Consider the following 14,706-nt stretch of genomic DNA (forward strand, 5'->3'; position numbering starts at 1 on the left):
CTGGGGGGGGGGNGCTCTATATTAATTTCAGGAGAATCGGAACGGCAGTAGTCGAATGAGGAGATCGAACCAAGAGCAATGTTATGATAGTTTACTGGAGGTATGCTTCTCGGCCATCGATCATCGTCGTCAGAATCTCTCGTTTATGAATGTAGAAACAGCCGGTGTCCTTGTCGATTCCTCGTATGATTAATGAAACGCTACTACCTCCGTCAAATTTGCAACGTACGTCGGCGGGTCTGGAAATCTTCGAATGTGTGTGATTTTAATATCTTTAATTAATTTCATATATAATGAATTTTACAAATTTATTGTTGACTCTTTAATAATTAATTAATTGATATAGGTTTCTACAGAAGATCCGTGATTAGAAAAGTTGCTCTTTCAAAAGTAAATAGTGTTGCTTATTTTGAAAAATAACTCATCTGTTCCGTGACACAAGAAATAACGAATCGTCACAACTTTCGTTACTTTTTTCACTCCCTTAGTTTTGAGGTTTCCCTTTTCCCGTTTCGGTACCGTCCATCTTATGAAAGTATATTTTACATATGCGAACGTAACGATTATGTTCGTTATCGCTACACTACAGCATAATTAATATTAAATATAATAATGTTACTGTGATCGTTACTAACCAAGAAAAATAACGCCATTACTCCCCGAAAAATAACATTACTTCAAATAACGTGTTACTTCCTAACCTTGGCATAAACACACACACACACACACACACATATACATATATAAAGAAAAGGTCGTTCACTGTAAGACATATAGAAATAAAAAAAACGTATTATAATTCTCAATGCTGTGTATTTTACCTTTCAGTACTAGAGAATATACGTGAATTATTAAATAAGCTACATCACGTATGCAAATTCGGTATGGCGACTCTGAAGTCTAGAAGAAATTAGCAGTTCACTGTAAAATAGAAATGATCGTGTCAATCGGGAGCGTGGATAGATGTTTGATAGTTCTGCGGCTTGTGTAATGTTGCTGTAATATCATCATCCATTACGTTATTTATTATTCTTTAAACACTGGGCCGAGAACCAAGTTTTATACAAATGAACGATAAAACAGATCGTCGTGTATACGAGTCCTCAATCCACTTAATCGTACTTAGGAACCTAAGAACTTCGAAAGGGATCGTATCATCATCAACTCTATATTCTCGTCGGACTCTATGGAAATGTAAAATCTCGATTTCAATGTCAGGTATGAATAGCATACTATGCCCGTTTACTGATACGATATAATGAATTGTCGTGTAATTCCGACAAGTAGAGTGTAAACTTAAAAGGGAGAGAGAGAGAGAGAGAAAAAAGAAAAGAGAAAAAAGTGAAGTCGCAATGTTCTCCGCGCGTGCGAGAAGGAATTATCGTAACACCAGGAGTGTCGTTCGACCTTGTCACGAAGGGATTGAGTGATGCATAGAGAATAACAATCCAATCCAACCGATACGAAATAAGAGTTCGTATCTGCAGCACACAACGAGAGTATCTCGCGATACAAATGTACGATTTCCCGACACACATCCTCGGAAGTCACACATTAATGTCTCAATCACTTCGTTCAATGCTGTGTCCCTTTTTCATCGACTTTAGCGCTTTTTCCCGAAGTTTCTTTTCCAGCTCCTCGGTATTACCTTCACTTACGTCAGACTCATCTGAATCGGCAACCTTCTTCTTCTTGTGCTTCCTGTGCTTCTTATGCTTCTTATGTTTCTTATGCTTCTTCTCCTTCTTCTTCTTCTTCTCCTCGATCTCGCTCTCCTGAAAATACCGCACGAACTCCATGAACGAAATGTATGAAAAAAAGGGGGGGGGAGGGAGGGAGATTAATAAATTTGTGTAAATGTGCGTCCCGTCATTACCTCGGACTCACTGGTGCTGGTTTTCGCCTTTTTCTTACGCTTCTTCTTCACCTTCTCGTCGTCCGAACTGTCGTCAACCTTCCTCTTCTTCTTCGCGTCCTTGTCCGCGACATCGTCGTCTTCAGAACTGGAGTCACGCTTGGATTTCTTTGATTTTGATTTGGATTCGTCCTCGCTCGTCGAATCTTTCCTCGATTTTCGCGATCGAGACTTCTCATCATCCGATGAAGTATCCCGTCTCTTCTTCGTCTTCTTGGGCTCCTCGTCGGAGCTCGAGTCCTTCCTTGACTTTCGAGATCTCGATCTATCATCTTCGCTCCTCCCCCTCTTGGCGGCTTTCTGCTCCTCCTCGCCCGAGGATGAGTCTTTTCGCGGTCTTTTTGATTTTTTCATTTCCTCTTCGGTCTCCTTCTTCGAGCGTTTTCGCGAATCGTTCTCGCTAATTTCGCGTTTTCTGCTGTCCTTTCGATCTTTGTTACGATCGTCCGTCGAGGAATCTATTGGGGAGTAACGAAAATTAACACAAATCACATCGATTTTAAATCACAGACGCGCCAATTATTTGCGAAACACTAACCAGGTCTAACAATCTCTCTAGTTTTTTTATTCTTGTCCGAATGTTTTCTGTCATCGTCGGAATCCGAACTGGATTCCGCCTTGCTCTTATCAGACTTATCTTCGTCCGTCGATCCTTTTCTGGATTTCCTTGGCTTTTCCAGCTTTCTCGACTTTCTCTTGTCTGTAAATAAATAAGGACCGTCCAAAAAACCGAGCTCTAACACTTCTCACATGTTATCGATCGATTGAAATATATATTTTACCTTCGACATCGCTGTCTTCACTGTCCGTGGAACCGTCGCGCTTTTCTCTTTTCGCTTTCTTAGCCACTTCCACGGGTTTCTTGGATAATGCAGGTTCCAACGGTTTCTGAGCAGACTTCTTGTCTTCTGTTATTAATTTCGTTGACTTCAAGGATTTGTCGTCTTTCTTCAAGGGGAAAGCATCTCCAATAGGGAAACCTGCTTCTCCGATCTTCGGCGAATCATCCTTAACGTCTTCCCTGAAAATAAAACAATTGCGTTTATTGAGAGTAGATTATACTATACATAAATACATACTATACATAAAGTAAACGACTTGCAACATACTTGATCGTTTGTTTGATTTTAGCCGCTGCTGCCACGATATCTTCGGTCTTCTTGAACGGCGACGGTGTACGCGACAGGCTCTTCGAAAACTGGAGAATCAAGAGAAATGAGAATTTTATAAGACTGTTTATAACAATATGCAAATGTAAACATATGTGGAATATAAACTATCTTTCTTCACAAGCCCGCTATTTTTTAGGAAAATCTAACAATTTTCTTCAGCGAAAACGACCTTTCCATAAACTGAGCCTTAAGCAACCAAATGGTCACACAATTATTTGTATTCTTTAATGGTAACACAATTATAATTCTTTTCTCGATCAATTTCAAGCTCATATTACTTTGACAGAATTTTACCTCGTAGTTTAGCTACAAAAATATGAAACATCCGGTAATGTAAAAGCTGCAGGATGTATCGAGTATCCGTATCGGGTAAATATTTACAGCTAGAGATGTGAATTTGGAAACTTTTCATCGTTCCAGTCACACATCGAGGGACGCTCCAATTGGCTCTCGCGTGTACTTTCATTAAGTCAACACATTTGTAATTCTGTCGCGAACTTTTCAGAAAGAAGTCAGTAATTTGGCACTTTTAAGGTTACACTCGTACTGACGAGCACTGACCAGTCCGAAGTTAGTTTCAAACTCACTCGATGTCTTGTAACAGGAAGCGAAGCAGCTTGAAGCTTCTTGGGGGAGACGCTGGGCTCCGGCTTCTTTACAACGACAGGCTCTATCTTCTTGAGCTCCTTCTCCGGCCGTTTGGCAAGTTCCTCCTTCACTTCCTTCACCGCCTTCTCCTTCTCCTTCTTCTTGGGGTCGTCGGTATGCTCTCGCTTCTCCTGCGACGTCTTACGTTCGGCCGATTTCCTGCCGACACACCGAGAAGAAACGCACTCGCCATAAAAAACGCCCCCGGGCCTTCATTCACTCGCACAACGAGCAACGGATTAGTCGGCGAGACCGAGCGCGTCCGTCGATTCTTTGTTTTATTAATCATCCACCGACCGCGAGAACCCCGTGTAAGAACGAAGTACCGTGTTCAAAGCGATGTTTCACTCACCTAAGTGACTCGTCCTCATTGCTAGAGGAACTACTCTCGCTACCTTCCGAGCTACTCGACTTAGACCGGCCGTTTCGCAACTCTTTTCGCGATCCTGTATCGGCCGGTTTTTTAGCTTTCTCATCCGCTTTCTTGTCTCTCGCCTTATTATCCTTGGCGTCCTTCGCACGATCGGGGGACCGTTTCCCGTCCCTCGTACGATCCACCGGCGACCTCTGATCCTTGGAACCCGATCTATGATTCTTCGATCTAGATCTACGATCCTTGTCCCGCCGGTCTCTGGAACGGTCCCGCCTACTCGATCTGTCGCGAGAGGAAGATCTATCGTACCTGCTCGATCGGTCCCGTCCATCCGGCGAGCGACGTCGGCTGTCACGGCGATCGGGCGACCGACGCCGGTCGCGTCGCTCAGACGATCGTCTTCTGCGGTCCAGAGACCTTCTGCGCCGCCTGTCGCCGGGACTCGGTGATCTGCGCCGGTATCGTGCCGGGCTCCTCCGCGGCGGACTGTCGAGAAACAATTCTCCGTGACAATCTCTCGTTTCCTACTGGCGACGTGGAAATATCCGGAGAAAACGCGGGAGAACACTTGCCTGCGTCTGCTGGGCGCTCTGCGGACCGAAGGTGGCCGCATACTGCGGCTGCCGCTGTACCGGTCCATCCTCTCCCTCTCCCGCTCCCTCTCGCGCTCCCGTTCGCGTCTCCTGTCGCGATCCCGCTCCAATGATCTCCTGACGAAGAGAGATACAAATATTCGAATTTATAAGTCTATAATTTCTTGTTTTTTCTTCTTTTTTTCTTCCGATCAATTTCAAACTGATATTACTTTGACAGAACTTTATTTCGAAGTTTGGCTACAAAAATATGTTAAATGTTGACAAGTCAGCCTGAACGATAATTTCTCACGTGATACTTTCGCTAAAGGAAAATTGTCAAATTTCCACAAGAAATAGTCTTATGTAAATAATAGGTGCGAAACGATTTGTACTAATGAAATGTTCCTGATTGGAACATTGGCGCATTCGGTATGTAAAATCTGCTGGGGGAGAAAAATGCGCGCAATCACGCGTACAATTGCGTTGAAAAATACAAATATTAGAGTTTATAAGTCGAACAACACAGAGCCACCTGTGTTAACTTTTAGACCGCGTCTTCCGGGCGGTTCTCGCAGAACGAGAGCAATTACTCGTGAGTCACGTTTCCTCGCGGATTTCTTCCCGTCGAAATTCCGTGCTTCAACAAGTGCACACGGTGCATGCAGCGTGATGCGATACGGCGCGTCCTCGTTGAGTTAGACGGCAATTTCGGCGGAGAAATACGAATCTACGAACGTTACCTTCGGTTGCGGTCGCGCGATCTATCGCGCGATCTATCCCGCGACGATCTGTCCCGCGATCTGTCCCGCGACCTGCCCCTGTCCTTGGAGCGTCCCCGGTCTCCTTTGCGCGGCGACGGGCTCCTCCTCTTGGGAGCGGATTTCCTCTCGCGACTGGAGTCACTGTCGCTGCCGCTGTCGTCCTTGTTGGTCTTCCGATACGATCGCTTGGCCTGCACGCCGTCCTTTTTCTTTCGTATCTCGAAATCGTTCTTGTCCTTCGCGCCTTTCTCCTCCTCGGATTCCGAGCTGCTGCTCGTGCTGCCGTCGCGCTTCCGGTTCGAGACATTGTCCTTCCGCTTGTCCGGCGACTTCGAGCGGGACTTGGAGGATCTCGAGTCGCTCGACTCGGATCTCGATTTCCTCGTCTTGCTGCGATCGTCGCTCTTGGAACGCGACTTCTTCGAGCGGGAGCGCGAGCGCGACCTCGGCGACTTGGACTTGCTGCGCCTGGACTTGGCGCGGTCCTGTGAGTGCGACTTGGATCTTCTGGACTTGGAGTGTGATCTTCGGGACCTCGACTTGGAGCGAGACCGTCTGGACTTCGAGGCGGGCGATCGGGACCGGCGCGCCTTCGAGTCTCGGCTGGGCGACTTGGATCTGGATTTCTTCGAACGACTCGCCGGCGACTTCGATCTGGATCGTGATTTCTTCGCAGACTTCTCCACCGACTCCGGCGACGGCGTGCGGTTGTTCTTCTTCTTTCCATCGGCGATGCTCATCAATTTCGCCTGTAATCTTGATATCGCGACCGCTGCTTCCCTGCGGACACACGCGGAAACGCATTAGAGCTCAGGTGGAATAAAAGGGACGCGGAACGAGGAATTCAATTGTTAGCTAATGTCGCCGTAAGCGCATTCAGGATACGAGGCTCGGTGTGTGTCTCATGAAGATTTCATTTGTTTATTGCACCGTTAGTCCTGTGCATAGTTCTGCATGGCCTTGTATAACTTGACAAAACCACGAGATAGGAGGAAGGTTGCGCGTCATGTTAATCTCAATCGATCGTGTTTTTATAGACGCATTTTCTCATCTCGATATATCTCGCAAGAATTTTGGCCGTGCGCTTTTTTCACCTATAACGTCATCAAATAAGATAGCAAGGACCAGGGAGCCAGGAGTTTTAATGACAATGTTTCATTCGAACCGAGGTCTACGTTTTCTCAGAAAGCTGTCAACAGATCTCGGTAATGACCAAGATTCGATTTACTTACGGCTTCGTTTTAACTGGCATCAAAGGTATTGCATTTTCCGGTTGTGGTGAGTCTTCCCGTTCGATCTTAACCTCTGGCATATCCTTCCCGTTGTCTTTCAGTGAATTCTTGCTCGGCGATCTAGAAGCGGACCTCCTCTTGCGGCTTGATCGATCGCGATCCCTGTGTCGATCCCGTGATCTGCTCCTTTTGCTTCTGTAAAGTGATAAGAGGTTTGTATGTAAGCGTTTGTATGTAACTATATATTGCGGACTGACTGCATCATCATTATTATTATTTTAAGTAGTCAATATACAATCTTATAATATACAGGACGAAGCAATGATCTATCATCCTGAATATCTATGAAATATGAAAGCAGAAGAAATATTTATTTATCTCATTTATCCAAACACTTTCTGCAAATGTAAACTTCTTTCACCTTCATCCGGTCGTTAATAAAATACTTTTATTTTCGAAGATATTCAAAGTGCAATAATCATTGCCTCATCTTATATATGATAATAATTGTAACGGCATAGTACTTCCCAGACAACACGAACTTCCTAAAGAGTTCTAAAAAAAAAAATAGAATGTCTTTAAAACATCTTTTCGAAATTTGTGCTGTTTAGGTTAACGGTCGGGCACAAGGTTGAAAATTGTTTTTACGTCTAAGTGAAAAATGATTGTCCCAATGACAATACCTTTCTCGGTCACGATCTCGACTTCGATCCCTCCTACGCTCCTTCGACGAGCCACGATCTTTCTCGTCCTTCTTCACTTTATTCTCGGCGTCATCTTTCTCTTTTTCGCGCTCCTTCTCCTTCTCCTTCTCCGCCAGCGATGCTTGAAGCTTCTCTTGCTCTTCCTAATTCAATATGTTACAACATAACGTAAGCCTACTTCTTGTACAAAATATCGGGGGTTTTTTTTTGTAACCAAGTACAACTAAATATAAATACAATTGATCTGATCCATTTGGATACATTGAATGTCCCACTGAATGTCAAGATATAGCGATTCAATTGTTCTTTTACTTTTGAAGTACTTCACGAGATACGGCAACAATGCGGCAAAATTTCACCACGGTCGGAAATCCGCGTATGAATTATTCGAAAGACACACGAAATGTTATAAAGCTGAATAGTCGCATTTAACAGCAAATTTATCTCAAGTTTCAATAGTCTTTTATAATATTTACCAGGCCAGAAAATTACTAGTTTTTCTAACAATCTCCATCCATATATCCAACAAGTTTTGACTTATTAAAGGAATGCCAAAGACGATGACAAACTTGATAAACGTCGATAACATAAAGGAAATCCTCAAAATATTATGTTACATAAATACTAACACGATTACATTAATTTTTTTATATCTTTTTGTGCATGTAGATCTTACTTAAACATAAGTGCGACATAAATGTAAATGCGCTGAGCATGCATTGCTCTGTTTTATTATATCTAACCGAAAATCTAACTAAAATATATAAGAACTATTTTGCAATCTTTTGGTATCTTTTTAGACCTCCGAATTTAATTGAAAATATATAATGTTCTTCGAGATTTTCTCGACTGCAGCATCGACACATTCGGTATGTACCAGCTGCAGGTTTTTCGCAACAGGTAAATGTTTACGCTGGCAGCTAAAAATATCAATGTTGATATTTTTAATCGTTTACGTCATATATTGAGTAATGCTTCGATTCATTTTTGCGCGTACTTTCATTGTGTAAGAGTATTTGTAATGTTATACAGCCAATGTAACGTAGACTTTATAGAAAGAGGATTTTTATAGAAGAAAACTTTATAGAAGAGAATTTTGCCAGAAAAATTTGCAAATTTGGCATCCCCTTAAATAAGAGTTTTATCGAAACATCTTATTACATTACACGTACGAGTCTTCATACATTAATTCACGTCGTAGAGACGAAAATCGATAATTACCAAACGCTTCTTGATCTGATCTTTCTTTTGCTGCAAGAAAGCCTCAGGAATGCCCGTGACGCTTTCCTGAGCGGAGACCAGGAGGTCCCACAGTTCGCCCATGAACGAACGGGCATTTCTCCCGTTCAGGAAGCCTGTAAGGTTGATCTGCATCTTTCGGGGATCGGGGAACTGCAAAACACATAGCGTGCGAATTTAATTCTCCGCGCATAGCGACACGTGAAGGTAAGTTTTTCGGTGCGTCTAACGGACTGTCCACGGTAAGAAAGCAAACAAAAAAGATCACAAAGAGAAAGAATACTGCGTTAAAGTTCCATTTCGGAATCTCGACCAAAGAACAATCAGTATTCGTATCCCTAAATACAATTTTGCTACGAACTGCTTTTCCCCCTCGAAAAAGCAGATTTATTTATTCTGTTATCGCTAAGCATGCCTTACCACCGCCGCCTCCGAGGCCGCTTGCGCACCTCCCGTACCTGCGTTATAAGGGGTTTACATGCTGAAGAGAAAGGACAATTAAATTCATCGACATGAAAAAACGCTCGGGTGGCGCAAAATGCACCTCGATTATACCTCGTCGCACTCTCCTCTCTCAGGCGAGGCTTATATTCAACATATTCACACTGCCAAGGCATACACGTGTGTATATATATATATATATATATGTATATATGTGTGTGTCTCTTTCTTTCTGCCTGTCTGTCTCTGATTACGCTGAAACGATAGGGAAGCGTAACATCAAGTATCCGTGGCGTGAGCTGCTCCCGTGGGCTGAAAGTCGGAGAAATAATGTGGTATAAAAGGATCACCTTTTCACCAACCTGTGGTATTGACAAAGAGTCAAACCGTGTAGGGATACCTCCGGCGCCGTGTTCGCCTGAATCTCACGCCGGTCGACGCGACACGCCGTCGACATGGTGTCGGTATGCATGTCCAGAATATCGAGGTCCGTCGCGAACCGAAGCTTCGCAGAGGCGGTAACTACCGGGGGGTCCTTCCGGCTGAGGCCGCTTCACTCTTCAGCGCGCGGCGAGACCCGAGAATGTGTCCTCGAGGGAGTGTCTCCGAGAGCGTGGCTCGTGGACCTTCCGAAATAGACGCGAGACGCCTCGGATGAGTCGACCGGTGCCGATGCTGTCATCCCCGAGCAAGCGGAAGCTGCCGCCGAGCTTCCGACGTGGTGCTCATCACGCTGACTGCTCACCACCTCCACGTCGAGGTAGCGAGGGTACGACGACCAAGAGGCACGATGGTGTCCGACGACGAGATGCCAGGGTAACCGGTCGATAGCGGACAGCAACGTGGAGCATTCCTCCTGCAGGGCAGGCTCGCGGCAAAAGACGCGAGAGGCAGGTAAGCAGGAACGCACACGGAGGTATCGGGTCTCGGTGAGGACGCTGCAGCCAATCCCACGACGACGGCATGTCGACAGTGTGTTGCCACCACCGTAGCTGCTGAAGCTGAAGATTTGTCGGCGGTTCTAAGGTGACGCTGAGATACCGACTGCCACCAGCTGACGCTAGGGTTGACGGATGATAGAAAGGCGGCCAATCGGATGTAGAGAGAAGCACACCCGAATGCCATTTGGACAATAGGGTTGAGCCCCACCAACGGTCTCTACTTATACTAACGGGGGAATTCAAACAGATGTGATAAAAATCGATTTGTACGGTTATCGTTATTGCAGGATCAGCTACAGATCAGTTTTTTTTTGTTTCTCTTTTCTTTTTTTTTTCTTTCCTCTTTTCTTTTCTCTTTTTCGTTTCTTTTTTTTTTTTCTTTTTCTTTTGTCGAAAGTGGATACGCTCGAACGTGGGAAAGAGAGAGAGGGGAGATATGTGGACCGATCGAAAACGAGGATACGTGGGAACGATGAAACTTATGGAAATTGAGAAAAAAAATAATAAAAAAGAAAAAAGAGAAAACAATGCGGCAAGTACAGCTAAGAGAGAATGTTCTGCCTCATTGCTTTGCGTTACTCAAACTCGGCACTGTCGTGTGCGGAGTTTGGATAGTGACTTGCTTGCGACTTCTAAAAAAAACATCGTGCTGAAATAATGCATATATATCGATTTCCTATATGATGAGGGGAAAAAGCCAAGTGAAAAACGCATCTGACATTACTGATTTTCTCGAGTTATTCCGCTAAGTCTATCTCTAATCGAATTGCCTAGTTTCGTTTCGATTAAGTGCAATGCGTTCCTTACCTTCTCCTCGAGCTGATTATATACAAATTCTACCACAACGTCGTCTTCCATCCCCAGAATCTGCGTGATCTTCGTGGTGATCCATGGCTTGATGACATCGAGCTTCACTTTACTCATGTCGACCTGTGAGGCAATTATTTGCATCACAAAATCACAAAAGAATGTTACATAAACTGTCTGAGCTTTATTCGAATGAAACGACCATTAAAGAGAAACTTTCTCAATATGTCAACTACTTGCTGCATAGAATTATCCAGTGACTGAGAACGATAAACGCAAGAACATTTGCTGTTTGTGCGAAACATTTGTATGCATTACATCTCCCAATTAATTACTACTATGCAAAAATTAATAACTGAGTGAGAAAAATATATGCTGATTTCACTTGTCAACTAAAGCAATGCATGGTTTTACATAAGCTTCTGGCATTGATTAAAGTCCATATTCGAACCAAAAAGATTAACAAGATTTTATAAAAAAAAAACTTCAGTTTATTTAGTAATTTATTATGTATAAAATGATGCATAAGGCTCATATTTATGGCCCGATCTTGTATTTAATACATTAACTCCCACGTCCTCATATATCTGAATGATAAGTGAGTTTCAACAGAAATCATCACCTGTTTAAAAATGACAATAAACTTTCTTTTTAACCGAACCAGAACTGCTGCACTGGAACTTTATTTCTTTTTCCTTCAATGCTAAGTCACATATTTCATTTGAAGTGCGAAAGGTGCAACCTAGTTAAGTGAAAAAGGAGATCCAGTATTGCTTACTTGAAGATTAGAAATTATTTTAGTATTATTTTTACCAACTATCTACAAGAATATTATTTAAATAAAAGCGGTAAAATATATACGTTGAGAATTCAGACTTGAGCCTTGGAAAAGCACATGGAAAAAAAACGCTATTGAATCAGTAGGATCTCCAGTAGTACATTTAATTGATGCAAATTTTTAATTCAATAGCAATATCATTGGAGCTAATACTTGACCTATTCAAACAATATATGATATATTAGTTTCAGTAATATTATTACTGAATCAAGATTTGCTGCGATTAAATGTGCTATTAAAAATTCTATTGATTCAATAACATTTTTTGTCCATGTAAGAATGTAAAATACCTTCTGGGTTAATGAATCTCCAAATTTCATCTGTTTCAGAAGCTTTTTCTCCTTGTCGCTGAATCTTGTATCCTGCGACGCGGTTGTCCCCTGAAAAATTACAGAGTAATTAAAAATATAATGCAGTGAAAATTTCACTTGGTCACTACAAAATTATAATTTTTCCAATTAATCCTTGAATTAGAAAAAATTGCTTAAGTTAGTCAAAAAGATACTTTTGTTATCCATCTATATCTTTAAAAGGCTTGTTCCATTATTGGAGTCACGAAAGTTATTTGAGACAAGAAACTTGTCTTAAATTTATTGAAGATTATGTCATCTACTTAGAAAAAGAGAAATCACATGACCTTTTACTCATACTACGTTCCCTGCGGCATGTACTTTGCTGTGGTTCGAACGCATAGTGTTTGATAATTATTGGGATATACTTTTGTGTAACAAGATGTTGCAAATATATCATATTTTTCTGCACTATTTCATAAATTGTTGCAAAAAAACATTTTAATAACTGATTTAATTATTTTTACCGGGAGATTAATTATATATTTATTTCAACAGAAGTACAGAATGGAAGTTATTGGAACATAAAAATTGTGATGAATTGATAGCAAAATGATATACTAAGGCCTCCTTACTGTGTACATCATTCAGATAGCGTGTTAGGGTCCGGAAGTCAGTGAAATATATCCAGTCGGCGGCGCGCCAGACGACAATTTGTTCTCTACCACGAGAAACAAACGTATTGCATTACGGCCGCCAACTCTCAATACACAGTAATACTCAAACAGTATCTCCGAACTTTCGTAACAGTCGTCCACGAAATGATAACAGTCGTACACGAAACGACAAAACGGATCGATGCACTAATATGGCGGTCGTGCCGTTAGATCACCACGAGATACTCCATTCGATGCGTTCGGAGCAGCGTTCGGGAATACACACTGATGGTAAAGTGGCGTTTAATCATGCTGACCAATCATGCTAAAGAAATCTCAGTTCTTTCTGTCCTGATTGGTCAATATAATGCCGTTCGGGCGGGCTCCGATACCCACATAGGTGATTGGCTAATTTTATATAAAATTTTCTAATCAACGATTCAGCGGAAAGACCTCAGGCATCGGCCGATATGAGTGGATGTGTGCTATCGCACAGTGAACTAAAACCCGTGTCACACTATGGATTAGAATTGAGATTGGATTGAAATTTGACCAATCAGAGCAGGTTAAACTAAATTTGAGTTAATAGAACTTTTAATAGGACATTTAATCGCAACAAACTTGAGATTAGTTAAACTTGCTCTGATTGGTCAAATTTCAATCCAATCTCAATCTTGATCAATAGTGTGAGACGGGCTTAACAGGACCCTCCCATGCCATTCTAACCTCAGTCAGTACGTTCAGAAATCCTATTCAACGGATAGTAAACTCTTAGCTCTCGTGGAAGAACGTTGATTGGCTACCGCGTCGCTTCTTCCCGCGCGGCAAGCGCTGCCGCGTCCTGTGGACAGAAACCATTGCTCTCAACTCACTCGTAGACACAGCAGGGAAAGGACTCAACACTACCCATTACCCATAGAGAAGATTCGTCGATACTATAATTTTGTCATTTATCTACATGTTCTGCTTCAAGATTACACAAATACTTACTACATACCTACACATACCTAACTGCATACGGTAGTAGCAGCGAGCTCGCTGGTGGGGTAGTTCACATTCTAGGTTTTCACATCGCAGGTATAAACCTTATAACCGATGCAAAGTTTCCGAGACAAGTTTACTCAACGTTTATGTGCCGTATAGGTAAACTCGTTCCGTAAAATGAAAAACGAAATGTTTATAAAACCCGAAATCTATCCCGAAATCTACATATATGAATATTATACTAATATCTTCCAAACAGTCGCCGAACACATCTACGTTGCGCATATATTATTATTCACATTTATAAATGTGAATAAAAATAGGAGAGAGTAGAACACCAAGTATTCGGTTATATTGTATTTCACGCGATAACAAATAAGTACAAGATTATGCTACCGTTATCATTCTACTCGATACATGTTGAAGCAATAATAATTCTCTCTCAGGAAAAAGGAATGATACTTGCATTAATGTTTTTCTTTTTTTTTTTTCAAATCATGTTTTATTAAAACATTCACAAATCATTTTCCAAAAGAGTCAGCGTAGCTTACTTGCGTGCAATATTTTCAGAGATGGGACCAACTACCAATCTTGCTCCAAGATTGGAATGGATATTCGCTATACTCTACTACATGTATGTAAGATCGGATAAGTTCCGATAGATGATTAAAATACGATTACGATAAAACAGATCATTTTCATCGTCTCCGTATGATCTGAGAGATTTATATTCATTTACTTCGTACCAAACAGGTTGTAAAAGTAAATCTAGTAGTGCACATACTTGCGATAAATTGTGAATATACCCGCATTATCATCCATTTTTAACTACGTAATTTAATTAAAAATAAGTCATTATATTTCCCATTGTTTTCGCTATTATTCACATAATAATAATGTCTGTCCAACAGACGTTTCAAGTTCCTTTTTTTCTGAATAGTAATTCAATATTAATGCATCAAACGAATGTAAAAGAATAATATATGCGCAACGTAGATGTGTTCGGCGACTGTTTGGAAGATATTAGTATAATATTCATATATGTAGATTTCGGGAAATGTTGATACTCTGATTTGAATTCGGTGATTAAACGGACTACGAACATCGTTAAGGCAAATGTCACAGATAAG

The 14,706-nt window shown here is 41.9% G+C and overlaps 1 protein-coding gene across 4 annotated transcripts; it reads right to left on the bottom strand.

Annotated features, from left to right (window-relative positions):
- Positions 1 to 793: 793 nt before the first annotated feature.
- Positions 794 to 12,859, bottom strand: LOC106740645 (serine/arginine repetitive matrix protein 1). Of its 4 annotated transcripts, XM_014611891.1 has the most exons (16): positions 12,572 to 12,859; positions 11,937 to 12,026; positions 10,809 to 10,931; positions 8,602 to 8,772; positions 7,360 to 7,523; positions 6,677 to 6,871; positions 5,424 to 6,224; positions 4,681 to 4,818; positions 4,088 to 4,594; positions 3,675 to 3,894; positions 3,025 to 3,113; positions 2,698 to 2,936; positions 2,454 to 2,615; positions 1,877 to 2,373; positions 1,659 to 1,775; positions 794 to 921 (listed from the first exon to the last, which is right to left on the bottom strand). In XM_014611891.1, exons 1-16 carry the CDS (start codon positions 12,581 to 12,583, stop codon positions 919 to 921), a joined length of 3,528 nt encoding a protein of 1,175 aa, XP_014467377.1. In that variant the 5' UTR covers positions 12,584 to 12,859; the 3' UTR covers positions 794 to 918. The 4 variants fall into 4 exon arrangements, with proteins under 4 accessions (XP_014467377.1, XP_014467379.1, XP_014467376.1 ...); XM_014611893.1 differs by having other exon boundaries at positions 794 to 1,775; positions 4,418 to 4,594; positions 12,572 to 12,858; XM_014611890.1 differs by having other exon boundaries at positions 794 to 1,775; positions 12,572 to 12,858.
- Positions 12,860 to 14,706: the final 1,847 nt, after the last annotated feature.

Source organism: Dinoponera quadriceps, unplaced genomic scaffold (genome assembly GCF_001313825.1).
Source record: "Dinoponera quadriceps isolate SergipeBrazil2010 unplaced genomic scaffold, ASM131382v1 scaffold278, whole genome shotgun sequence".
Classification (NCBI taxonomy): Eukaryota; Metazoa; Arthropoda; class Insecta; order Hymenoptera; family Formicidae; genus Dinoponera; species Dinoponera quadriceps.